The 27,908-nt window shown below is 43.6% G+C and overlaps 1 protein-coding gene across 1 annotated transcript; it reads left to right on the forward strand.

Moving 5' to 3' along the window:
* The first annotated feature begins 13 nt into the window (after positions 1-13).
* LOC132864412 (E3 ubiquitin/ISG15 ligase TRIM25-like) lies at positions 14-27,899 on the forward strand. The gene is made up of 6 exons (XM_060897831.1): positions 14-613; positions 10,484-10,579; positions 12,652-12,885; positions 13,074-13,233; positions 14,610-14,669; positions 27,355-27,899. The coding sequence occupies exons 1-6, from the start codon at positions 14-16 to the stop codon at positions 27,885-27,887; spliced, it is 1,683 nt and encodes a 560-aa protein (XP_060753814.1). The 3' UTR covers positions 27,888-27,899.
* Positions 27,900-27,908: the final 9 nt, after the last annotated feature.

Below are 27,908 nucleotides of genomic sequence, written 5' to 3' on the forward strand. Positions count from 1 at the left end.
TCAGTACAGGAAAATGGCAGAGGCTGATATTTCAGTAGATCATTTTTCTGTGGATCAGTTCAGCTGTCCAGTGTGTCTGGATCTCCTGAAGGATCCTGTGACTATTCCCTGTGGACACAGTTACTGTAAGGTGTGTATTAATGGCTGCTGGAATCAGGAGGATGTGAGGGGCGTCTACAGCTGCCCCCAGTGCAGAGTGACTTTCACTCCAAGGCCTGTTCTGTGCAGGAACAACATGCTGGCTGAAGTGGTGGAGAAACTGAAGAAGACTGAACTCCAAGCTGCTTCTCCTGCTCACTGTTACGCTGGACCTGGAGATGTGGAGTGTGATTTCTGTACTGGGAGAAAATACAAAGCCGTCAAGTCCTGTCTGGTGTGTCTGGCCTCCTATTGTGAAGCTCATCTTAAACCTCACTATCAGTCTCCTGCCTTTAAGAAGCATAAGTTAGTTGAAGCCTGTGCAGAGCTCCAAGAGAAGATCTGCTCTGAACATGGCAGACTGATCGAGATCTTCTGTCGTACTGACCAAAGCTTCATCTGTTATTTGTGTACGACGAATGAACATAAAGGTCATGATACAGTTTCAGCTAAAGCAGAAAGAAATGAAAAACAGGTGAGAACTGGACATCATTCTTCCTTTCCAAGTCATTTAATACAAATTCTATTTCTAATCTAATTTCTGTTCAGTGGATTTAATTGGTTCTCTGCCTGTCATTCTCTGTGAAGTAAATTTTTATTTCCAGTCAAACAGTAATATGTAAAGAAATGTTAAAGAGATCAGACCAGTCATCTCATCTCATTATCTCTAGCCGCTTTATCCTGTTCTACAGGGTCGCAGGCAAGCTGGAGCCTATCCCAGCTGACTACGGGTGAAAGGCGGGGTACACCCTGGACAAGTCGCCAGGTCATCACAGCGCTGACACATACACAGACAACCATTCACGCTCACATTCACACCTACGGTCAATTTAGAGTCACCAGTTAACCTAACCTGCATGTCTTTGGACTGTGGGGGAAACCGGAGCACCTGGAGGAAACCCACGCGGACACGGGGAGAACATGCAAACTCCGCACAGAAAGGCCCTCGCCAGCCACGGGGCTCAAACCCGGATCTTCTTGCTGTGAGGCGACAACGCTAACCACTACACCACCGTGCCGCCCATGTAAACAAACATCCCTCTGGAAAAATGTGAACTTTGTGGAGTGAGAGAGGATGTAGATCATGTTCTTTTAAGGTGCTTAAAATTCTACAGACAAAGAGAAAAACTGAAGAGGGAAGTGAATGCAGTCAAGAAAGCCTTTTCTTTAGACACCTTATTAGGTGAGCCGAGATCAGAAAACATCACTTGTGCTATGATAACATTTATCAAAGAAACAAAATTAGCAAATAGGATTTAGTTTGTTGTTTTTCCTTTTTTTTTTCAATTTTTTCTTTGAAATGGCATCCATTTGATTGCACCTCAGTCCAGTAGATGTCAGTAAATACACTTTGCTTATAAACTGCCATAAAACCTGACAGAAGAAGACTGATCTGAGAGCAGTGCGCGTCATCACTGTTCCCTTTTATTTCTCAGTGAGTTTAGAGGGGGGAGACATGCACAGTGCACATCTGGATTCATGGGAGTTATTTATTTGTTCAGCAGTAAAATCCAGAGTCATAGTCAGGTTTACTTCTTTAAGGTGCTGTGTGTACATTCAAAACCACACCCAGTTCCACCGGATTAAAGGAACCATCAGTGGGCATTGGGATTGAACTTCATCAATCTAGTGAATGTTGACATTAATGCCGAGTTTTGACCAAAATCTCTGCAGAGATTTGAACTTTCCAGAATTGGGATCATTCATCCCAAAGAAGTTTTCAGAAATGGACCACAAATCCACTCACATTCAGAAAGATAAAGATTTTTTTAACCTGTAGATCATTAAATGTTATGAAATATGATATCCAGTTACAGAGCTTTAACACAGTCACGTGAGCACTTTAGCTGTAAAATGCTGGAAGAAGGTTGTTGGCTGTTTAAAGCACACTGACTGGTCTGACCTCTAACATCTCATCTCATTATCTGGAGCCGCTTTTTGGGTCGGTAAAACTAAGATGAAAATTATCAACTTTTATAACCCTGGTAAAAGAGTCTTGAGAGAGATGCTAGATGGTATGTCTCATCTCATTATCTGTAGCCGCTTTATCCTGTTCTACAGGGTCGCAGGCGAGCTGGAGCCTATCCCAGCTGACTACGGGCGAAAGGCGGGGTACACCCTGGACAAGTCGCCAGGTCATCACAGGGCTGACACATAGACACAGACAACCATTCACACTCACACTCACACCTACGGTCAATTTAGAGCAGGGGTGTCCAAACTGATCCATAAAGGGCCATGTGGCTGCAGGTTTTCATTCCAGCCATGCAGCAGCACACCTGATTTGGCTTATTCAATCAACTGACACACCCACCCTTTAATCAAGGGTGGGTGTGGCTGCAAGTATTTGACTGTGTGAAGACAGTTCAGTTGATTGAATGAGCCAAGTCAGGTGTGCTACTGCATGGCTGGAATGAAAACCTGCAGCCACACGGCCCTTTATGGATCAGTTTGGACACCCCTGATTTAGAGTCACCAGTTAACCTAACCTGCATGTCTTTGGACTGTGGGGGAAACCGGAGCACCTGGAGGAAACCCACGCGGACACGGGGAGAACATGGAAACTCCACACAGAAAGGCCCTCGCCGGCCACAGGGCTCAAACCCGGACCTTCTTGCTGTGAGGCGACATCGCTGACCACAGCACCTTAAAGAAGTAAACCTGACTCTGGATTTTACTGCTGAACAAATAAATAACTCCCATGAATCCAGATGTGCACTGTGCATGTCTCCCCCCTCTAAACTCACTGAGAAATTAAAGGGAACAGTGATGACGCGCACTGCTCTCAGATCAGTCTTCTTCTTCTGTCAGGTTTTATGGCAGTTTACAAGCAAAGTGTATTACTGCCATCTACTGGACTGAGGTGCAATCAAATGGATGTCATTTCAAAGAAAAAATTGAATAAAAAGGAAAAACAACGCAAAACAATAAACTAAATCCTATTTGCTAATTTTGTTTCTTTGATAAATGTTATCAAAGCACAAGTGATGTTTTCTGATCTCGGCTCACCTAATAAGGTGTCTAAAGAAAAGGCTTTCTTGACTGCGTTCACTTCCCTCTTCAGTTTTTCTCTTTGTCTGTAGAATTTTAAGCACCTTAAAAGAACATGATCTACATCCTCTCTCACTCCACAAAGTTCACATTTTCCAGATGGATGTTTGTTTACAACGTATAAGCTGTTATTTAATCCAGTATGGCCTATTCTCAGTCTTGTAAACCAAACCTCCTCCTGTCTGTTTGGGTAACTCGGTTTGCTACTTGAGATCTTTTTGTATATTATACAAGTATCTACCTTTCTTCTCCTTATCCCATTCAGCTTGCCATATGTTAACTCTGTTTAATGAGTACCTTAAAGTGCATATCACGGGTAAATTCAGGAGCAAGATCAATGTAATTCTCCTATTTTATATTAAACTTTGGTCAAATATCTGTAACATTCTGCTTTTTTTTTTTTTTACCTTGCGCAATACCAGAAAAATTCAGTTGAAATCAAGCCATTTGAGGCGAATTGGTCCGCCTCTGAAAAAACTTGGCATTTGAATTTCCCGGGAAACATTGATTTTCGTGACGTCATCTGTGGGACGCCTCCCTCTGAATCCTACATCAGCACTGGTTTGTTTCTGAGAAGACGACCTGGTGGTTTTCTGCAAATTTCTTCAACGTTATCGCATAACTATTAAAATGGTAAACAGATGTATCGTAGGAGGGTGTAGCAACACCAATCTTGATGGGATTAGTACTCATCGCTTTCCAAAAGACCGAACAATGAGAGAGAAATGGGAGCGCTTGGTCTACACAGGCTGTGCACTGAAACCGCACAAGCCCTCGCAGCCTGCCGGCGCTTCTGCAGGTGACGTCACAATTCTGGCTCCAGACTCCCTTGGGATTTTTCCAGAAGCGTTTGGTTATTTTAGTTTTTTCTGCTGTAGACAGATGGCCTTGTGCAAAATTACCCTTCTGGATGAGTGTGTAAAGGGACATACTTTCATATAAAAAAACTAAATTGGTCCAGAATATGCACTTTAACTTCTGATCTACTGAGTGGAATACTTAACTGAACCTCCTCTTCTTTGGTTGCCTCTTTTGCCAGCTTGTCTGCTTCCTCATTGCCACCAACTCCTTTATGGGCTGGAACCCATACACACTGGATGGATATTCCCTGTTGACTGATTGCAGCTAAGATATTATTAATTTCATTCATTAAGTCCTGTCGACATGACGATTCTCCACTTTGAACGGATGTGAGAGATGACACAGAATCGGAACAAATAGCTGCTTTAGGGGACCTAGTTTCTTCTATCCACTGTTATACAATAATAATGGCTGTCATTTCAGCTGCAAATATAGACAGATGATCTGATGTTCTCTTTTTAATAGAGATTTTGTAATCAGGGATATAAACTGCAATACCTGTTTTACCCTCTGAATCTTTAGATGCATCTGTATAAACCTGTGTTGTATTATAGTACCTACTTCCTAAATATTGCTCTACGTTCTGATCCACTCCTCCAGATTTAGCTATCTCTTTGGTTTCCATGATCACCGTAGGGGAGCAAAACAACCAAGGTGGAGTTGTTACCAGGGGCACAGTCTTACTACAAATGATGTCATCTATTCCCAATTGATTTGCTAATTTGTTACCATCCCATCCAAAGCTACAAATCTGGGATCTGCCATACTCCCAACACTCATTGAGAACTTTTTTAGTAGAGTGTGATGCCTCATGTCCATTTTAAATTAATCCAGTAAGCCATACTCAACTTAAGATGTCTGAGGCTTAAGGGCATTTCTCCTGATTCTACTTGCAACGCTGGTATGGAAGAAGTTCTAAATGCACCACAACATGTCCTGAGACTTTCAGCCTGCATTCTATTGTTCATTAAGCAATGTCTTAGATTCTGAAAGATACACAATACAGACATAATCTGAAACTGATCTTATCAGTGCAATATAAATTCTTTTAAGGGACATCCCTGAGGCTCCCCAGTTGTACCCTGAAAAACATTTCAAAACATTAATGCCCTTTTTGCATTTCTCAATTATTTTCTGAATATGTTCCTTCAATGTTAACTTGACATCAAACCAAACTCCCAAGTACCTAACAATATTAACTTGCTCTAAGGACTGGTTATACAACTTAAGCTCTAGTGTGGGACTTACTCTTTTCTTTGAAAAACAGATAAATTGAGTCTTTTCTACAGACAAATGAAAACCCCACTCACATGCCCATTTTTATACCTTGTTGATAGCTAATTGCATTTTAGTTCTAATATCAATATTTAGTCCTTTTATCCACAAAGCTCCATCATCAGCATATAATGCTCTATTGATTCTAATGTCATCTATTTTATTAAAAACATCATTAATCATAATGTTGAACAGTACTGGACTGCATACACTACCTTGAGATGTTCCATTTTCTATTGAATAGATGTTAGAGAAGTGAACCCCAACTCTTACTTCTATTGTTCTGTCCTTTAGGAAGTCTCTAATCCAGTTAAACATCTTGCCACCAATACCCATCCTATTCAGCTTAATTAACAACCCCTCCTTCCATAGCATATCATACGCTTTCTCTATATCAAAGAATGTTGCTAAAACTGATTCTTTATTGACTTGTGCTTTCCTTATTTCATTTTCTAAACATACAATAGGGTCCATTGTAGTACGTCCACTACGGAAGCCGCTCTGGTGTGGGGAGACAAGACCTCTTTTTTTCAGTTTCATACACTAGCCTTCTAGTGATCATTCTTTCCATAATCTTACATAAATTAGATGTTAATGCTATTGGCCTATAACTTTTAACTTCAGTTTTATCCTTCCCTGGTTTTCCAATCGGAACCACTACAGAATGTTTCCAACAAAAAGGCAATCTACCTTGCTCCCAAATCTTATTTAAAAGACTTAAAATTACATATTTAGCCACGTCATTGACTTCACTAATCATTTTATAACATATACCATCTTTCCCTGGTGAAGTGTTCCTAACCCCATTTAACGCTCTCCTAAGCTCAAATAATGTAAAATCCTTATCAAGTACACTCTCACTTATTACCTGCTTTTCCAGTAATCCTTTATTCTCATCTATTACTTTAACTCTCCAAGACAATTCATCATCAGTTAAGTTCTGTGAACTATGAACCTTAACTTTTTGCAAGCATCTCTGCTTTCTCTTGATTAGTTACTGCCTCCACATTGTTTTTAATCACAGGTAAGGAAAACTCCCTTCTAATGCCTCCCATCTTTTTAATCATGCTCCAAACATCATCCACTTTGACTTCCGCCCTATTTTAGAACAGAAATCTCATTCTCATCTCATTATCTCTAGCCGCTTTATCCTTCTACAGGGTTGCAGGCAAGCTGGAGCCTATCCCAGCTGACTACGGGCGAAAGGCGGGGTACACTACACGGTGGTGTAGTGGTTAGCGCTGTCGCCTCACAGCAAGAAGGTCCGGGTTCGAGCCCCGTGGCCGGCGAGGGCCTTGCTGTGTGGAGTTTGCATGTTCTCCCCATGTCCGCGTGGGTTTCCTCCGGGTGCTCCGGTTTCCCCCACAGTCCAAAGACATGCAGGTTAGGTTAACTGGTGACTCTAAATTGACCGTAGGTGTGAATGAGAGTGTGAATGGTTGTCCATGTCTGTGTCAGCCTTGTGATGACCTGGCGACTTGTCCAGAGTGTACCCCGCCTTTCACCTGTAGTCAGCTGGGATAGGCTCCAGCTTGCCTGCGACCCTGTAGAACAGGATAAAGTGGCTAGAGATAATGAGATGAGATGAGATATACCATCTAGCATCTCTCTCAAGATTCTTTTTCCAGGGTTATAAAAGTTGATCATTTTAATCTTAGTTTTACCGACCCAAATCTCAACCAGAACTGCTTCAACCTCTTTATCTATATTTAAAGCTCTGTAATTAATCCCCTGCTGAATAAATGTGGCCACTCCACCTCCTGCAGCATCCCTTACGCACTGCTAGGTATCCATATATTATTAAATCAAGTGATGGTTTTAACCAGGTTTCCTGTATACAGATAATGTTTGGTTTAACGACTTGTTCCTCAATAAAGTGTTTTAGTTCCTGACCATTAGCAATTAAGCTCCTGGCATTCCACTGTAGAATAGATAAAGTCATTATTAACTGCCACGTGGTGCTTGACTATCAGATACCCCTAATACCATATTGTGAATGGAATCAACTGACAATTCATGAATCTCTAGATACTTTTCCACTGCTTTTTAGATTTGTTTTAATTCTATCAGTTCTACTTGGGCTGAGCAATTAACCACTTCCACCATAAAAGCAATGAAATTTTTCTTATCCACAATTAAAGTCTCTTCAGTTACTTTACAGCATTTCAGAGTCGTTTGAGTTTGACTCGGGGGTAAAACTACAGGAGTCTCATCTCATCTCATCTCATTATCTCTAGCCGCTTTATCCTTCTACAGGGTCGCAGGCAAGCTGGAGCCTATCCCAGCTGACTACGGGCGAAAGGTGGGGTACACCCTGGACAAGTCGCCAGGTCATCACAGGGCTGACACATAGACACAGACAACCATTCACACTCACATTCACACCTACGGTCAATTTAGAGTCACCAGTTAACCTAACCTGCATGTCTTTGGACTGTGGGGGAAACCGGAGCACCCGGAGGAAACCCACGCGGACACGGGGAGAACATGCAAACTCCACACAGAAAGGCCCTCGCCGGCCCCGGGGCTCGAACCCAGGACCTTCTTGCTGTGAGGCGACAGCGCTAACCACTACACCACCGTGCCGCCCCACTACAGGAGTCATACTTCCTTTAACCCTTGATTTTGCTTGGTTTTCTTTGTCAACCTTTTTAATAGCTTCGGCATAAGTAACACTCTCTTTCACCTTAACACTTTGCACTTGAATTGCTTTTTTATACATCTCGCACCCTTTATAGGCCGCACTGTGTTCACCTCCACAGTTACAGCACTTGATTTTTGTTCCTTCCTCACATTTACCATATTCATGTTCACCTCCACATCTAGCACACCTAGGTTTTGACTTGCACACAGAAGAAATGTGTCCATATCACTGACATTTAAAGCATCTAATTGGTGGGGGGATGTAAGGCCTCGTCATATAACTTAAATATTCAATCATGATCCGCTCAGGCATCTTAACCTCATCCAACACTAACAAGACAGACAAACTTGGTCCTTTAGTTCCATTCCTAATTACTGGCAAACGCTTGACTTTGTTGATTTTAACTCCTTTAACATTGCTTTTAATATCGTCCCCTAACAAGTCAGTCAATACACCTGATATCACCGCCATTACTTTACCTCTTTCTTCCCTGTTTTGGGCTTTCACGTGTTTCCCCAGTAAAGTTTTAAGCTTCATTAATCCCATTCTCTGATCCCTATCTTGACAAACAACTAACAGGTTACCATCTTTTAACGTTGTGATGGCACGAACTTCACCTACTTGCCTATAAATGGCTTCACTGACTTTCAGTGGGTTTAGTATACAAGGGGTTTGAAATCGGATCACAACTTTAACATCAGTCCTCGATCTTTTCGCTTCATCTTGTTTAGCTTTCACCTTTCTTTTCTTCGATGCTCTTTGAACCAAATTCCATTTACCTGACTTATCTTCACCTTCACTTTTATAGTACTCTCACTGTCATTCTCTTCTGAAAACTCCTCCAAATCATTAGTTTCACACTCATCTAGAACTCCTTTCAATCCATGATCGCACCCCAGTCCACCAGACGCCAGTTGCAATGAATCTGGCGGCTCTTTCACATTCCCGGAAGCACTCATCGCGTTTTTCTCAGATCAGTCTGTCTGTGAATCCCATTGAAAGTCACAGCTGCCTTTTGAACAGTTTCACTACAGAGAATATTGCTGAACTATCTTGATGTTTCTGTCACACAAATAACATTGAAATAATCAGTTGACATTTTCACAGAAAACTAAACTTATAATATCATAAGTGGTGCAAACATATGAAGATAGAAGTCACTTCATTTTGGGTGTCTTTTAATTTTAGTTAGTTCTAGAGGCGATATTTCTAGTTTTCACTGAAATGTTTTTATTGACTTTTGGTTTTTTTCTTTTTGGCTATAATTGTGTAGAACATGATTAAATGTATTTTATTTGGTCCACAGCCAAAAAAGAGAAAAATCTCTGACTAAGGCACTCCAGATTAAAATGTCTTTAATATTCTAGACAAGTCCTACATGGACAAATTAAAAACAAAGCCCACACGTAGCGGCATGGGTGCCTTCTTCAGGGCAATATCACAAAGGAACAAGGTAGCTTTGTTCAAGATGTAGAAAAGGACAGGTGAAGACAATTGGATAATTAGTCCTGAAGCTCTACACATTGCCTGAAGGTGCCACATGACCTGAGGACACAGAGAGAGTATAAGACAAATGGGTTTATTAATTGCAATTCAGAATGTATTGCCCGAGATGCCCATGTGGATGTTTTTATGTGGGTAGGACAAAAAGAGAATTAAAAGAGTGTTTTTATGAACATAAATATGCAATAAGAATTCAGAATGAGGATTATCCTATGGCCAAGCATTATAAAGATGCACATCACAGTGACCCTTTAAGCCTGAAAATCCAAGGCATTGAAATTGTAAAAACATCAATCCGTGGAGGTGACAAACTGAAGTTACTATTACAACGGGAAACTTTTTGGATTTGGAAGTTAAAAGCAATGGAGTTTCCAGGCTTGAATGAGGAAATAGACTACACACCTTTTTTGTGATGGTTTTTGGCTTTGCATGGTTCTGTCTGAAAGAAAAGACTTTTATATTTTTTTCTCTCTCTCTGTACCCTTTGTGCATGTATGTGGGTTGTGTATACTTGCAGTGACTGGAATATATGTGTATTTTTGATGTTTTTGCAATATTTTGAATGATGGCTGTCTTGGATTGGGAGCCGTGTGAGAGGCGGGCCCAAGCCATTGATTGACAGTTTTTGATGGAAAACTTTTTAGTGCTGGGAGCTGTGTGAGGGGCGGACTCAGCAATGTGTAGAGCTTCAGGACTAATTATCCAATTGTCTTCACCTGTCCTTTTCTACATCTTGAACAAAGCTACCTTGTTCCTTTGTGATATTGCCTTGAAGAAGGTATCCATGCTGCTATGCGTGGGCTTTGTTTTTAATTTGTCCGTGTAGGACTTGTCTAAAATATTAAAGACATTTTAATCTGGAGTGCCTTAGTCAGAGATTTTTCTCTTTTTTGGCTGTGGATCTAGAATACCTTGGATTAAAGAGCACCCAAACCTAAAAAAAGACTCTAAACCACTGGAAAAAGAGCAAGCCATAATTCTAAAAAAACAAAGTATTTTATTTGGTCTCAGAATGAGCTAAAGGAGGAGCAGATGAAATCCCAGCAGAGGATCCAGGAGAAGCAGAAAGAGGTGCAGGAGCTGAAACAGGCTGTGGACACTATTAAGGTGAGGAGTGAAGAGTAGCTGTGTTTCAATTAACCTGCTTAAAGGAGATACGCAGAACCATGGCCTCATTTTTTGTTCATAAATGCCTTGAGACCCCAAAAATGGCACAGGAATAGTTTTAAGCATTAACAATAAATCTAATATCGTAATATTTATGATTTAAAATGATTCATATAGGTAGCAGCCTGAGTGAATGACCTTGACGTCTGTAATGTCACAGCAGGGAGGCTATCGGTCTCATAGCCATTTCTGCTATACTAAACCACAGAGCTAACTGCAACTTCCAGCTTCCGTTTTGAGCTAATTTATCGCCATGCCATGTAGATGTGTTGCTGGCCGGTGCTGCAACATGACAGAAGGTGGATTTATGTTGCATTCATGGCCCAAGAATGTTCAAACTGCAAAGATTTGGACGCATTTTGCGAGAAATTCACAGGCACATTGGGCGCCTACGAAGTGGTCTCTCCTCTGCTCTGTACATTTTACTGAAGACTCGTACGAAACCTCTGATCTGTTGAGGAGCGTTGGCTATAAGCCAGTTTTGAAAGAGGGTGCAGTACCAACAACTAAATAAAACTATGAGAAAAGGAAAAATAAATAAATAATTTTTTTAAAAAAAGGAAAGCATGTTCAGTGGCACCAGCTCTCCCACAGTTTGAGCCGAGGATTGTTGGTAAAACCCAGGATGGAGCGGGACGTGACATATTTTCACTCAGGCAGTGACCTCCCTGCGGTTGTTTCTAAAACCGGTGATGTCCTGTCCCGGGTTTTAGTAATTGCCTGAGCCGAGAAGTAATGCTGGAGTACTCAGTATGGAGAAAATGGAGAATGAATGGAGCAGCTGTCTGATTTCTAAACTGGATATTGTTGCCATCTTGCCCTTACGTTGAAGAAGCGAATGAACGGAGAACTGAATGAACAACTGAACGTCAGATTGTTTCAAAACAATCGGCCACAAGATCAGCCTTCAAGAAGCGAGAACGCAGACGGGTAAGCTCCGACTCTCATTTGGATACAAAACAACAAAAACAACACGTTTACCTGCATTTAGATTAATACATGTAACTTGTATTGTGTATTTAATTTACCGGTTTAAGACTTATTTAATTTGCTTCAGAATGTGATTGTCTCAGTTCATCTGATTATTTAATGAGCCTTTTACGTTTTATCAGTGAAAATAGATGCATGTGGGCGGCACGGTGGAGTAGTGGTTAGCGCTGTCGCCTCACAGCAAGAAGGTCCTGGGTTCGAGCCCCATGGCCTGCGAGGGCCTTTCTGTGCGGAGTTTGCATGTTCTCCCTGTGTCCGCGTGGGTTTCCTCTGGGTGCTCCGGTTTCCCCCACAGTCCAAAGACATGCAGGTTAGGTTAACTGGTGACTCTAAATTGACCGTAGGTGTGAATGTGAGTGTGAATGGTTGTCTATGTGTCAGCCCTGTGATGACCTGGCGACTTGTCCAGGGTGTACCCCGCCTTTCACCCATAGTCAGCTGGGATAGGATCCAGCTTGCCCGCGACCCTGTAGAACAGGATAAAGCGGCTAGAGATAATGAGATGAGAATGAATAGATGCATGTACATGTATGTTGCATAAGTTATAACACCTATCCTGTTTTAATGAGAGTCAACCCACAATCAATGAAGTCAAATCAGTCTTAGTTGAGCAAGTTGGTAATGGTATTTCTTACTTTCACCATAAATTATTTATGTGACTTTCGTCTATAGCTGTCAAAGGCCTCGGCCTTAAAACCGGTTCCCGCAGTGACGTCACGCGCTCAGGGCTGGCTGGCTCAGCGGGGCAGCTCCAATGCCAAATTTGTGGTTGAGTTTAACTCTCTCAAAATATGTTTTGATTCCTATTTATGCAGCATACAAGAGTCAAGGATGGAGATACTATCCACTCAGAAATGTATTTAAAAATAAAGGTTCTGCGTATCTCCTTAAAATAGTGAACTAAAAAAAACAAGGAATGAAAACCCGGGGTTTAACAAAAACAACTCAAATATCTCTTGAGAGAGTTTATTTTTACAGAATATCCGATTAGACCTCCATTTTGTGTGTGTGTGTACTAACAGAAGCGTTCACAGGCAGCAGTAGATGACAGTGAGAGGATCTTTACTGAGATGATCAGTTCCATGGAGAAAAAGCGCTCGGAGATGACGGAGCTGATCAGAGCTCAGGAGAAAGCTGAACTGAGTCGAGCTGAACGACTTCTGAAGCAAATGGAGCAGGAGATTGCTGATCTTCAGAGGAGAGTCACTGAGCTGGAGCAGCTTTCACACACACACGATCACATCCACTTCCTCCAGGTAACACTCACTGTCTGATCTACAGAGGGCGCTGTTCCTCACAAAGTTTCCTCCTAAAAGCTCATTACAGCAACAATAAATGTTCCTGTCTGAGATCCCAAGTGTGTCTTTGGTCTGATTCAGTCTGAGATTCATTTGTTCCTCTCCTACACTTTTCTCCTTCTCTATTCTGTGTTTCCTCTCTGTAGAGTTTCCCGTCTCTCTGTGTTTCTCCTGGATGTGACGACTCACCCAGCTTCACTGTCAATCAACATCTCTCATTTGATGGAGTGAGGAAATCTCTCTCAGATCTGAAAAAACGAGTCGAGGAAATCTGTGAGGAGGAATTCAGCGTAATCCATCCACAAGGTAAACAAACATTTGTTCTGTATCACAGTAAAGAGAGCCATAAAATTAATGTAACAGAAATAAAACGTAAGCAGGAACAAAACTGCATCAAATCACAAAGCATTAGTATTAAGGCCAATTTATGCTGACAACCCAGTCCTCGCAGATGGCGTCTGCGAAGCCCCCCCCCCCTTCGCAGACGCTCTGCGCGCACCTCCCAAAAATTGTGACCGCCGCAGACAGCCTCGCAGACGAGGGCTCTGATTGGTCCACTCTACATCCACTGTACACGCACTTCCCTACTTTCCCGGTTTGGTTTGTTTTGTTTTCACGACCGCCATTTTTAAAAACACGAGCGAAGATGGAGCAGCACGAAGAGCAGTTGATCGAGGAAGTGAGGAAGTACGTACATCTATACGACTCCAGTTCTAGTCATTATCAGTAACCGGAGGATAAACACTCCACTAACCACACCCACCAACTACTCCTAGCGATTTCGCGACTTCGCGCCCCCTTGCGTTGTGGTGGTGAATAACATCGCGCACGCTGATTACTCCCCGCTCAACGATAAATTACAACTGTCTGCGAAAAGCTATCTGCGAAAGCCTTGTCGCAAGAGCATGCAGAGGCCCTTAGCCTCAGAAATTCATCTCCTCTCATTATCTGTAGCCGCTTTATCCTGTTCTACAGGGTCGCAGGCAAGCTGGAGCCTATCCCAGCTGACTACGGGCGAAAGGTGGGGTACACCCTGGACAAGTCGCCAGGTCATCACAGGGCTGACACATAGACACAGACAACCATTTACACTCACATTCACACCTACGGTCAATTTAGAGTCACCAGTTAACCTAACCTGCATGTCTTTGGACTGTGGGGGAAACCGGAGCACCCAGAGGAAACCCACGCGGACACGGGGAGAACATGCAAACTCCACACAGAAAGGCCCTCGCCAGCCACGGGGCTCGAACCCGGACCTTCTTGCTGTGAGGCGACAGCGCTAACCACTACACCACCGTGCTGCCCGCCTCAGAAATTACATGTGCAAATTGCAAATAAATTTCCCAGATAAACAGGACCTTAATCACAAAACCACAAACTAATCTTATTGAACTTTACACATAACAAATATGATGAACATTAGATCAGAACCAAGGCCTTAATTCCTCCATAAAATCCATCAGAAAGTAAAAACACACACATTGTCAGAGCTTCAGCTGGGAAAAGTTTTTTGCTTCTCATGATTCTTACATTCAAATGCTGCACAGTGTGATGACATTTTGGCCGATCTCTAAATCGTGTCTGACTGAGAGCAGTGAGGAATCTAATTTTTCATTTTCATGCTTTAAACTGTTTTCGTGTCATTTTTCAGTCTCCATTTTGTCTCTGTGTCTCTACAGCTGCAGCAGTTCACATGATTTTACCCTCAAAACTAAAGAGCAGAGAAGATTTCCTGCAGTGTAGGTGTAAAACACACACACACACTTCAACTCAGAGGAGGACCACCCACATGATGGTCTTTCTTTTGACCTACAACACACAGAATGTGTATCAATAATAGTTTATTTATATCACACACAGAAATCTAATACATACGAAGGATAAAATTCTGCCTAGAAATAACTAGTAATCTAGTCTTACCAGGCAGAAAAAAATAATGGATTACTGTTATAAAGAAGAAAGCTAGTCGCACAGAGGCACAATGATAAAATACAATATTTCAACAAATAAAAAAAACAATAAAAAAGAGGGAAAGAATGAAATGACAGTGTGAGGAAAAGAGAAAGGAATGCTGATCTGAAGCGATAATAGTACTTTTGATAGAACGCTTGAAATTGCTGAAGCTAAGACTCTGGAAAGATTCATCAATACTGTTCCAGAGAGCAGCAGCTTTGAAGCGAATATTAAACTTGCCATCGTTAGTTCTGGCTGAAGGAACACAAAATGAAGATCTCGAAGCCAGTCAAGTTTTATACTTGTGCCTTGATGCTAAAAGTGTCAGTTATCAAAGGCAGGCAGCAAATAAACTAGAATGAAATTTAAACATAAAAATACTGTTTAAGTAATCTATAAAATCAGAGAATTTCATCATCTCCAGCTTTTTAAAAATGGGTGCGTGTTCATTAAAAGAAGCTAAATTAATAATTCTGACAGCTTTCTTCTGGAGTCCAGTTATCAGTCGAAGGGTAGTCTCATGCCCCTCCTTGAACTGCCACCTTATTGTGGTGGAGGGGTTTGTGTGCTTGAATGATCCTAGGAGCTATGTTGTCGGGGGCATTATGCCCCTGTCAGGGTTTCCCAAGGCAGACAGGTCCTAGGTGACAGGCCAGACTAAGAGCAGTTCACCAAAACCCCTATGGAGAAAAATCCGAGGACCGTGACGTCGCCCGGGATGACGCAGCCGGGGCCCCACCCTGGAGCCAGGCCCGGGGTTGGGGCTCGTATGCGAGCGCTTGGTGGCCGGGCCTTTGCCCATGGGGCCCGGCTGGGCTCAGCCCGAAGAGGTGACGTGGGCCCGACCTCCTGTGGGTTCACCACCCACAGAGGTAGCAGTAGGGGACTGGTGCAATGTGGATTGGGTGGCAGTCGAAGGCAGGGGCCTCGACGACCTGATCCCCGGACACAGTGGCTGGCTGTTGGGACATGGAATGTCACTTCGCTGGGGGGGAAAGAGCCTGAGCTTGTGCGGGAGGTTGAGAGGTACCGGCTAGAGATAGTCGGGCTCACCTCCACGCACAGCTTGGGCTCTGGAACCCAGCTCCTCGAGAGGGGCTGGACTCTCCACTTCTCTGGAGTCACCCGTGGTGAGCGGCGGTGGGCTGGTGTGGGCTTGCTTATAGCTCCCCAGCTCAGCCGCCATGTGTTGGAGTTTACCCCAGTGAATGAGAGGGTCGCCTCTCTGCACCTTCGGATTGGGGAGAGGGCTCTTGCTGCTGTTTGTGCCTACGGCCCAAATAGCAGTATAGAGTATCCAGCCTTCTTGGAGTCCCTGGGAGAGGTACTGAGGAGTGCTCAGACTGGGGACTCCATTGTGTTACTGGGGGACTTCACTGCTCGCATGGGCGATGACAGTGACACCTGGAGGGGCGTGGTTGGGAGGAACGGCCTCCCCGATCTGAACCCGAGTGGTGTTTTGTTATTGGACTTCTGTGCTAGTCACGGTTTGTCCATAACGAACACCATGTTCGAGCATAGGGGTGTCCATAAGTGCACGTGGCACCAGGACACCTTAGGTTGGAGGTCGATGATAGACTTTGTAGTCATTTCATCTGATCTCCGGCCCTATGTCTTGGACACTCGGGTGAAGAGAGGGGCTGAGCTGTCAACTGATCACCACCTGGTGGTGAGTTGGATCCGCTGGCGGAGGAGGAAGCTGGACAGACCTGGCAGGCCCAAACGTATGGTGAGGGTCTGCTGGGAACGTCGGGCCGAGCACTCTGTTGGGGAGGTCTTTAACTCCCACCTCCGGGAGAGCTTTTCCCAGTTTCCGAGGGAGGCGGGGGACATTGAGTCTGAGTGGACCATGTTCTCTACCTCCATTGTGGACGCAGCTGTTCGGAGCTGTGGCCGCAAGGTCTCCGGTGCCTGTCGTGGCGGCAATCCCCGAACCCGGTGGTGGACACCAGAAGTAAGGGATGCTGTCAAGCTGAAGAAGGAGTCCTATCAGGCCATGTTAACCTCCAGGACTCCCGAGGCAGCTGACGGGTATCGGCAGGCCAGGCGTGCTGCAGCTCGGGCAGTTGCGGAGGCAAAAACTCGGAACTGGGAGGAGTTCGGGGAGGCCATGGAGAAGGACTATCGGTCAGCCTCGAAGAAATTCTGGCAAACCGTCCGGCGCCTCAGGAGGGGGAAGCAGTACTCTGCCAACACTGTTTACAGTGCGGGTGGGGAGCTGTTGACCTCGACTGGGGACATTGTCGGGCGGTGGAAGGAATACCTTGAGGATCTCCTCAATCCCACCGTCATGTCTTCCACTGAGGAGACTGAGGCTGATGACTCAGAGGTGGACTCGTCCATTACCCAAGCCGAAGTCACTGAGGTGGTTTGCAAGCTCCTCGGTGGCAAGGCACCGGGGGTGGATGAGATCCGCCCTGAGTATCTCAAGTCTCTGGATGTTGTGGGGCTGTCTTGGTTGACACGCCTCTGCAACATCGTGTGGCGGTCAGGGACAGTGCCTCTGGAGTGGCAGACTGGGGTGGTGGTCCCTCTTTTTAAGAAAGGGGACCGGAGAGTGTGCCCCAATTGTAGGGGAAACACACTTCTCAGCCTCCCAGGGAAGGTTTACTCCAGGGTACTGGAGAGGAGAATTCAACCAATAGTCGAACCTCGGATCCAGGAGGAACAATGCGGTTTTCGTCCTGGTCACGGAACACTGGACCAGCTCTATACTCTTCATAGGATGCTCGAGGGTTCATGGGAGTTTGCCCAACCAGTCCACATGTGCTTTGTGGATCTGGAGAAGGCATTCGACCGTGTCCCCCATGGTATTCTGTGGGGGGTGCTTCGGGAGTATGGGGTCCAGGGCTCTTTGCTAAGGGCTGTCCGGTCCCTGTACGAACGGAGCAGGAGTCTGGTTCGCGTTGCCGGCAGTAAGTCAGACCTGTTCCCAGTGCATGTTGGACTCCGGCAGGGCTGCCCTTTGTCACCGGTTCTGTTCATAATTTTTATGGACAGAATTTCTAGGCGCAGCCAGGGGCCAGAAGGAATCCTGTTTGGGAACCACAGGATTTCATCGCTGCTTTTTGCGGATGATGTCCTGTTGGCTTCTTCAAACCAGGACCTTCAGCATGCACTGGGGCGGTTTGCAGTCGAGTGTGAAGCGGCTGGGATGAGAATCAGCACCTCCAAGTCCGAGGCCATGGTTCTCGACCGGAAAAGGGTGGCTTGCCCTCTCCAGGTTGGTGGAGAAGTCCTGCCTCAAGTGGAGGAGTTTAAGTATCTCGGGATCTTGTTCACGAGTGAGGGAAGGATGGAGCGTGAGATCGACAGGCGGATCGGTGCAGCCTCCGCAGTGATGCGGTCGCTTTACCGGTCCATTGTGGTGAAGAAGGAGCTGAGCCAAAAGGCGAAGCTCTCAATTTACCGGTCGATCTACATTCCAACTCTCACCTATGGTCATGAGCTTTGGGTAATGACCGAAAGGACAAGATCGCGGATACAAGCGGCCGAAATGAGTTTCCTTCGCAGGGTGGCTGGGCGCTCCCTTAGAGATAGGGTGAGAAGCACAGTCACTTGGGAGGAGCTCAGAGTAGAGCCGCTGCTGCTCCACATCGAGAGGAATCAGCGAGGAATCAGCTGAGCTGGCTCGGGCATCTTTTTCGGATGCCTCCTGGACGCCTCCCTGGGGAGGTGTTCCAGGCATGTCCCCCGGGAGGAGGCCCCGGGGAAGACCCAGACACGCTGGAGGGACAATGTCTCTCGGCTGGCCTGGGAACGCCTCGTTGTTCTTCCCGAGGAGCTGGCTGAGGTGTCTGGGGAAAAGGAAGTTTGGGCTTCCCTGCTTAGACTGCTGCCTCCGCGACCCAGTCCCGGATAAAGCGGAAGAAGACGACGGGTAGTCTCATAAGTATTACCCCAAACTGTAACACCATATATTAAAGAATAAATAAGAGAGTAGTACAGCTGAGTTAGAATACTTTGAGAAACATAGTGATGAAGCTCAGCAATAATTCCAAAGCCTCTGGAGATTTTCTTGCTCTACTGGTGGATGTGTTTCCTCCTGATGAGGTGAGAGTCAAAAACTACTCCTAGATACCTGATGTGGTTCTTCTGTTTAATCGGCTTATAATTAATTTTCAGGAAATGGTTCTGCTCAATTTCTTTTGGGGTGGATTAAAAAAGAACAAAATTTGTTTTGTCAACATTCAGAGAGAATTTATTTGCACAAAGCCACGCGATGATATCAGAATTACTTTATTCATCTCCGGAGGGAAATTCAAATTTGCAACCAAGCTCCCGAATGTTGACTAATTCAGAATTTACCCTGGCTTCTAGAGAATCTAAAGATGAATCTGCCAGGAATAAATTTGAGTCACCTGCAAAAACATGAAAATCAAATATATTGGAGCAGTTCATAAAATCACTTATGTATAAGAGAAATGGAAGGGGGCCATGAAGCGAACCCTGTGGTACTCCACCTGAAATTGGTAAAGAGCTGGATGAAATATTACCGATTGAAACAAACTGATGTCTATTTGATAGATATGAGGCAAACCAATCATGGACAATCCCAAGGATGCCATAAGAATATAACTTTGCTTACAAAATATCATGATCTATGGCATCAACGGCTTTACTCAGACAAAGAATGATACCACAGGAAAATTTGCCATCTTCAATTGCTCTTTGGATTTCATCAGTGATTTAGTAAAAGTGCATGTTCTGTAGATCTGTTGTCACGGAAACCAAACTGACCAGAATATATTAAATCAAACTTCTCTCGATATGTATTCAGCCTATTTTACATGAGTTTTTCTAATATTTTTGATAAAAATTGACAAAAGAGAAATTGGTCTATGATTAGAAGTTAACAGTTGAGCTCCTGCTTTAAACACGGGTCTGAGACGAGCAAGTTTAAAAGAATCAGGAACAGTACCAGAAGTAAAGAAGTGATGTAGGATCTCCACAGGCTTTGAGATTGAGTTTAATATCTTGAACAGGGCTACAGAAATACTAAAGGGGCCACAAGCCTCTCTAGACTTGAGCCGGAGCAAAATGTCTTGAATTTCTTGTCCATGTAGGACTAAGAAGAAAGCTGTCACTTGTCAGAGAAGCAAGAAAATCTGAAAATATTTTGTTGACCTTTGGTATTGCTTGGCTGATACTTTTACCAATGTCTGCAAAATAAACATTGAACTCATTTGCTAGATCCTTTTACCTATAGGAGTCAAATGGTTTAGCTTATTTCTCTACACTTTGTACTGAGCATACAGGCACTGATTTCTCGTCTTGATTTTTTTTCTATACAATTTGATTTTATAATTCATTGTTCTAAGACTGAAGGGAAATCCAAGGTTCAGATTTGAGTTTGATTTCCTTCCTTGACATGGTTTTTCAGAGGAACATGAGCGGTAATAATTTCATCAGAGTTTTCAGGAAAGCTGGAGAAATGTCATGAAATATCAGTCTCACCATCAGACTGGCTAGAGCAGTCAATTTGTTGAAAACCATTAATAAATGCATCTTCATTGAACCATATGAAATCCATCCATTATCCATAACTGCTTATCCTGTGCAGGGTCGCAGGCAAGCTGGAGCCTATCCCAGCTGACTATCGGTGAGGGGCAGGGTACACCCTGGACAAATCACCAGGTCATTGCAGGGCTGACACATAGAGACAAACAACCATTCACACTCACATTCTCACCTACAGTCAATTTAGAACCAACAATTAGCCTAACCTGCAGGTCTTTGGATGGTGAAGGAAACCCACACAGACACAGGGAGAACATGCAAACTCCACACAGAAAGGCCCCCATTGGCCACTGGGCTTGAACCCAGAACCTTCTTGCTGTGAGGTGATGGTGCTAACCACTACACCACTGTGCCATCTGCCATACACTCTAAAAAATAATGGGGCCAGTACCGGTTCTTCAGGGTGATGCCATAGAAGAACCTTTTTCAGGGCTTCAAAGAACCGTTCATGCAACAGTTCTTTAAAGAACCATTTAAACCATTTGTTTGAGCAGTGAAGACAGATTTGTGTAAACATAGCCTATGTGCATTGACCAGTAAATGGTAAGAGAATGCCAGGCTCTGAAGAACCATTTCCAATGTGAAGAACCTTTCGCATAATGCAATGGTTCATCACAGAGTTTTGACTCTCCGTGGAACCATCCAGAGATTTGAAGAACCACTGAAGCACCTTTATTTTTTAGAGTGTAGGAACTCTCTTCTCTAAACTTGCTTATTCAATGGGGAGGGTGAATTGAGTCAATAGACAAAAAGTTGGGAAAATGGTTAGTTAGGTCATTATGAAATATTCCCATTATATGTAGCATATTTAAGTCATCTGACCATCCATTATCCTTAACCGCTTATCCTGGGCAGGGTCAGCTGGGATAGGCTCCAGCTTGCCTGTGACCCTGCACAGGATATTTAAGTGAATTAAAATGTATATTGTCAATAAACATGGTTGAAAAGAATAGGAAGATAAAGTATTGATAAATTCACCTGTAGGTATCCGAGTGTCTGAATTCATCAGATTTAAGTTTAGGTTGCTCACAAAAATACAAAGCTTTGACTCCTCATGGATTTTATCAATTATTATTGAAAGCTTATCCAGAAATGGCTGAAAAGAACTGTTTCGGTGTCTGTATCTCACACCACAAACTATGTTCTTACTGCCTTCATTATGGAGCTCAACAGAAACTGATTCGTCTTGATCAGAAGTATTAAGGTCATCTCTTAGTTTCTAACTTCAGGAATTTATGAAGAGTCCAATTTGGAGTGTTGGGAAATGTAATTAAAGCCAGGTAGGTAAAAATTGACAAAACTATCTTTGAGTTGAATGCCAGGTTTCGGAAAGGCAACGGATCTTCAATAGATGATCTAAAATACTATGTCTTGAAATTCATCAAATTTAGCTGAGAGGCTCCTGATAATATAGTGAAGGAAAGAGAACAACTTGTCAGATAAACAAGAAGATAGTCATCTATATCCCCCGCCCTACATACCAACTATATACCAAGTTTCAAGATTTTGTCACATTTTTCAAGTTTTGCTACAAGAAACCAACCGTACCTCTTTACACTGACCTCAGCAGCCCATGACATAAACCCACCGGACCTTTGGTCCAGGTGAGCTAAAAATTTAAATTTCACATTTCTTAGTATCAAAAGGCACATATACATTACTTCATCAACACATATACCAACTTTCAAGACCAAACCACTCATAGTTTTCAAGTTCTGCTCTGAAAACCAAACCTACCCTAGAGACTAAGTCTGAAATTGTTTCCATGGAAACATGAAAAATTAAAATTTCTTAGTATGTAAAGTTAGTAAAGGCACATCTTAGTTAGTAAAGGCACATCTACATCACCTTGTTAACATGTATACCAAGTTTCAAATCCGTATCATGAATAGTTTTGGATATATGCTCCGGAAACGAACATTGCTCAAAGTCAAAATCTATTACTATATAAAAATTTGAAAAATACTTTTTTCCAAAAATCAAAAATAGCAAAAGGCACCAGTTCCCATGTTGCTTGATATGTACGGTATACAAAGGTTCATGAAGATATCTCCAGTAGTTTTAAAGATATGGCTCAGAAACGAAAACGTGACCGGATGGATGGATGGACAGAACCTGTTTCTATATCCTCCTCCAACCTTCGTTTGGGTGTGGGATAATTACGAAGTTCTTGAGAAGAATGAAATTTGTGTGGGGAATAGTACCTAGAATTGATATGACGAGTATTCACGTCAGGATTGAAATTATTTAGGTTTGGTGATAATTCTAATCATCATAATTAATCTCGTAATAATTCTAAGCAGGAACAACGTCAGCTTGATTCACGCACAATTATACTGACAAAGTTAAGGTCAAAACAGAAAAAGACGCCACGATACAACACTAAAGATTGAAGTATTTTGTGTGTACAGAATGCTGAGGGAAAAGGGAGGAAAAGAAAAAAATGGCTGAATGTGAAAGCTGTTTGGAGTGGTTCCATCAGGAATGTGAAGCGACCCCAGGGCCTGTTTTTCACGATGGGGGGCAGCGACTGCAGAATCTAAAGGGGATGAGGTGCAGTGGGTGAAGACGGACCACCAGAAGCAAGATTTTGTTCATTAACTTGGTTATTAATGCATAAACAACTTTTGATTTTTTTTCTTTCTTTCGCCTCGACTGTCGTGACATGCGTGGATTAAATGTACATTATCCTCGATGCGTTAAGTTTGAGCTTAATCTTATTTTTATGTAATAAAAAAGGGCTTCATATTTAACAACAAATGCACTGGACTTGGAAAACTGATCTACATTCCTCGCCACAGTTTATTAACACATCAGCACCATCTTTTAAACTTGAGCAGGGCCGTAACCAGGATTTTTCAAATACCGAGGTCAAACATTGCGATACATCTTATTTGCCAAAAAAAAAGTCCTAATATGGTGACTTTTCATACATTTTGGAAACGAGTCAAAATCACAAGCCCAACAAGATGAACATGTAGGTGAACATGTTTATTTTAACAATTTCAAAACTGCACGATCACAAAAGTGTGTGTGCGCGCGCGTGAGTGAGAGAGAGAGTTTGAGTGAGTGATGGAGTGAGAGAGAGAGAGAGAGATGGAGTGAGTGAGTGAGAGAGAGAGTGAGTTTGAGTGAGTGATGGAGTGAGAGAGTGTGTGTGTATGTGTGAGTGAGTGAGAATGAGTGAGTGAGAGAGAGTGACAGCGCAGTCTAGCCGAGCCTGAATGGACTTCAATTGCTTTTTAAAAAATATCTGCCCTTTTCAATAGCAAAATACTAGACGGTTATTGGACAAAACCGACTAAACCGCTCCATTCGGAGACTGAGCCTCACTGGAGATGAGAGTTAATAAGAGGGGCGGGACAAGACTTCCCGAGAGGAGGCTCATCTCCAGCTGCTGATTGGAGGAGGAGCTGTGAACGCGGCTGGGCTGCTCATGATTGACAGAAAGCAGTCAGAGGCGGTACATCATGTTGTAAATAAAATGTGAACATAAGTTTGCTACCCGTTTTCATTTCCGTTCGAAAATACAACCAATGATCAAAACAATAGTGTCTTGTGTTCCCGTTAGCCTATAGTCTGGTAAGTTAGCAAAATAGCTCAAGTCTCGTCAGCACCCAATAACTTCATAAACAACAGGTCACGACTGCCCAGCCTTTTCTGATCTGAAACACACCAAATCACATCGAGAGAGAGAATAAAAGAGTTTGTGCCGCCTGGAAAACGAAAATCCTATCTAGCTAAGTGGCTTCGACTGTTGTTGCTTGAAATGCTAATTAAAATTGCACTGTTAATGATCATAAGCATTCCGGACTGGCAAAATTAACTCCCCTTCTTCCCTCTTTCTTTTTCTCTCACTTGTTGACTTTCCAGAGCTGAGTTTGGTTTGTTTTAGTGTAGTAGACTTCTTCATCTTATGTCAATTTTCAGATTCCACGACTAATTGACAAACTGCCTGGCTGCGGAGTCGGACCTTGATGAGACACTTCTCAGCTCTTGTGTATCCCGCGGTGCTGAGCTGACTATCGCGAGGCTGCCTGATATGAAATGTTTCCAATGTCGGATATTTCAGCTTCGTTTAAAAATGATTATGTGGACTTTATTTTTAGACAAACAAATGAGAACAGGGGGATGCAAGCTGAATTTAGAATTTTCCACCGATCAAAGTCAGAACGATTTACATCATATATTAATTTCACATTTCTGAGTGAGGGAAGGATGGAGCGTGAGATCGACAGGCGGATCGGTGCGGCCTCCGCAGTGATGCGGTCGCTTTACCGGTCCGTCGTGGTGAAGAAGGAGCTGAGCCAAAAGGCGAAGCTCTCAATTTACCGGTCGATCTACGTTCCGACTCTCACCTATGGTCATGAGCTTTGGGTAATGACAGAAAGAACAAGATCGCGGATACAAGCGGCCGAAATGAGTTTCCTTCGCAGGGTGGCTGGGCGCTCCCTTAGAGATAGGGTGAGAAGCACAGTCACTCGGGAGGAGCTCGGAGTAGAGCCGCTGCTCCTCCACATCGAGAGGAACCAGCTGAGGTGGCTCGGGCATCTTTTTCGGATGCCTCCTGGACGCCTCCCTGGGGAGGTGTTCCAGGCATGTCCCCCCGGGAGGAGGCCCCGGGGAAAACCCAGGACACGCTGGAGGGACTATGTCTCTCGGCTGGCCTGGGAACGCCTCGGTGTTCTTCCCGAGGAGCTGGCCGAGGTGTCTGGGGAAAGGGAAGTTTGCTTAGACTGCTGCCTCCGTGACCCGGTCCCGGATAAGCGGAAGAAGACGAGACGAGACGAGACATTTCTGAGTGAAAAAAAAAAAAAATACCGTGGGAAAAAAATGCCGAGGACATGACCTCGGTGTCCTCAATGGTAGTTACGGCCCTGCTTGAATGGTCTTCAGAAGTCACAAATCTAAGCTTGAAGGTTGATTTTATAGACATGGTATCTACATTTTAAGCTGGGATTTTATAAAGCTCATGAGCTGACATCGTTACTGCTGAGAATTATGGCGATGACATGATCAATCTCAGAATTCCAGACATGATAAACAAAAGTACAACACTTATTCAGAAGGTCATTAAAGGAACCGCCTCGATCCAAACACAGTGAGGAGAAATCCTGTTCCTCAATAAAAATCTATAAAGGTTCTCTGAAATGTTACTACGGCTACAGAAGGACTCTGAGTCCAACACACACACATGTTATCCTCTTCATGTTTATCTAAACCTTTTCCACACAATTATACTGAGCATAAATTCATACAGAGACTGTGTGTATGTGTGTGTGTGTGTGAGAGAGAGAGAGAGAGAGAGAGAGAGAAAATAAGAGTACTGAATAACAAAGGTATATAAAAAACTAATGTTTATAAGTTATTTTAAAATGGAAAACTGTGTGAATAATAATGTAAAGTGTCAGAACACTGTTGTGATGTAGGAATTAAAACATGCTGTACATTTCTCTGAACAGTAGGTGTCGCTAGTGAACTCTGTTGAATGAGACTCCGAGTCATGAATCTTTTCGTGAATCACAACCACTGAGCTCTATATAAAACCTGGAGGGCTCCGAACCCATTCCCCTCTGTAGGGACGAGTGAAGCCATCTGGACGCCATCTTACCACTCACATCGCGTGGATTTGGTTTGTGTGTTAAACCGTCGTCTCATCTCATCTCATTATCTGTAGCCGCTTTCTACAGGGTCGCAGGCAAGCTGCACAGCAAATTCCCCAGTGTTGAATTAACACTTTCAGAGTTCATTTGTGTCCAATTGGACACATATAAACACAGTAGGGTGTTAAATCAACACTCTGGGTGTTAATTCAACACTGGGGATTTTGCTGTGTGGATCCTATCCCAGCTGACTACGGGCGAAAGGCGGGGTACACCCTGGACAAGTCGCCAGGTCATCACAGGGCTGACACATAGACACAGACAACCATTCACACTCACATTCACACCTACGCTCAATTTAGAGTCACCAGTTAACCTAACCTGCATGTCTTTGGACTGTGGTGGAAACCGGAGCACCAGGAGGAAACCCACGCGGACACGGGGAGAACATGCAAAGTCCGCACAGAAAGGCCCTCACCGGCCACGGGGCTCGAACCCGGACCTTCTTGCTGTGAGGCAACAGCGCTAACCACTACACCACCGTGCCGTCATGAGGGATGAAGATAATAATAATAATAACACAAAAGGCTGTACAATACTTCCTTTCTATTTAGGACAGCTGTTGAAACAGGATTATTTTCTCATGTTATTTGCCATTTTCACTTCATTCTCACAGTCATGTCTTAACAGTATTTATTCATCACATAATTCACTGTCATTTTAGACACAAACGATTCAGTTTTGATGCTTTTTCTTTTTAAGATGACACAGTGTTTAGCAAATGGGGTAACTTTTAACGTGATAAATGTAATAAGAAACACAGCGTCTGACAGTATGGATGCCGGATGCACTGTCTGGCCAAATGCTTCAGTGAGATGACGACTGGACTGAACCCACACTCCACAAGCAGTTAACAAAACTCATCTTGCATAGGCGTGAATTATTTTATTTTCCAATGCAAACATCATTCATAATTCTGATTAAAGTTGCATTTGTTTGCCACATTAAAAGTTGCCCCATTTGCTGAACAGTGCGTGGGCTTAAAAAGAAAAAGCTTCATTCTCACATGTTTTAACAGTATTTATTGGTCACAATTTTGCTAATTGAATCTTTTGTGTCTAAAACATGACCAATAAATACTGTTAAAACAGAGGGGGATGGGTTCGGAGCCCTCCAGATTTTATATAGAGCCGAGGCCTCTTTCGTCATCGGTCACGTGGCTTCGTCCCTTCTACTCCATACGTGCTTCGGAGCCTCACGACAGACAGGTGTCTCACACACACTTCTTATAAATCCTGTGATTAACATCTAACCTATATATTATTTTATAAATATTTTATTGTTTTAGATTTCTGTTATCTGACTCTGGATCCAAACACAGTAAATCCTAACCTCATTCTGTCTGAGAAGAACAGAGCGGTGACACGCAGTGGGACAGAACAGAGATACTCTGATCATCCAGAGAGATTTGACTCCAGGCCTCAGGTGTTGTGTAAGGAGAGTGTGTGTGGACGCTGTTACTGGGAGGTGGAGTGGAGGGGTGCTGTGGACATATCAGTCTCATATAAAGAGATCAGCAGGAAAGGACGGGGTAATGAGTGTGGGTTTGGATTCAACAGTCAGTCCTGGAGTCTGCGGTGTTTTTCTTCCTCTGTCTGTTTCCGACACAACAACATTAAGACTGATCTCCGAGGTCCATCATCCTCCAGAATAGGAGTGTATGTGGATCACAGTGCAGGAACTCTGTCCTTCTACAGTGTCTTTGACACGATGAGGCTCCTCCACAGAGTCCACACCACATTCACTCAGCCTCTATACGCTGGGGTCTGGGTGTGGGGTTCTGTCTCATCTGTGAGGTTTTGTGATCTGATGAAAAAATGAAATGTTGCTAAAAGTTGAAAT

The sequence above is a fragment of the Neoarius graeffei genome, chromosome 17 (genome assembly GCF_027579695.1).
Source record: "Neoarius graeffei isolate fNeoGra1 chromosome 17, fNeoGra1.pri, whole genome shotgun sequence".
NCBI classification, from domain to species: Eukaryota; Metazoa; Chordata; class Actinopteri; order Siluriformes; family Ariidae; genus Neoarius; species Neoarius graeffei.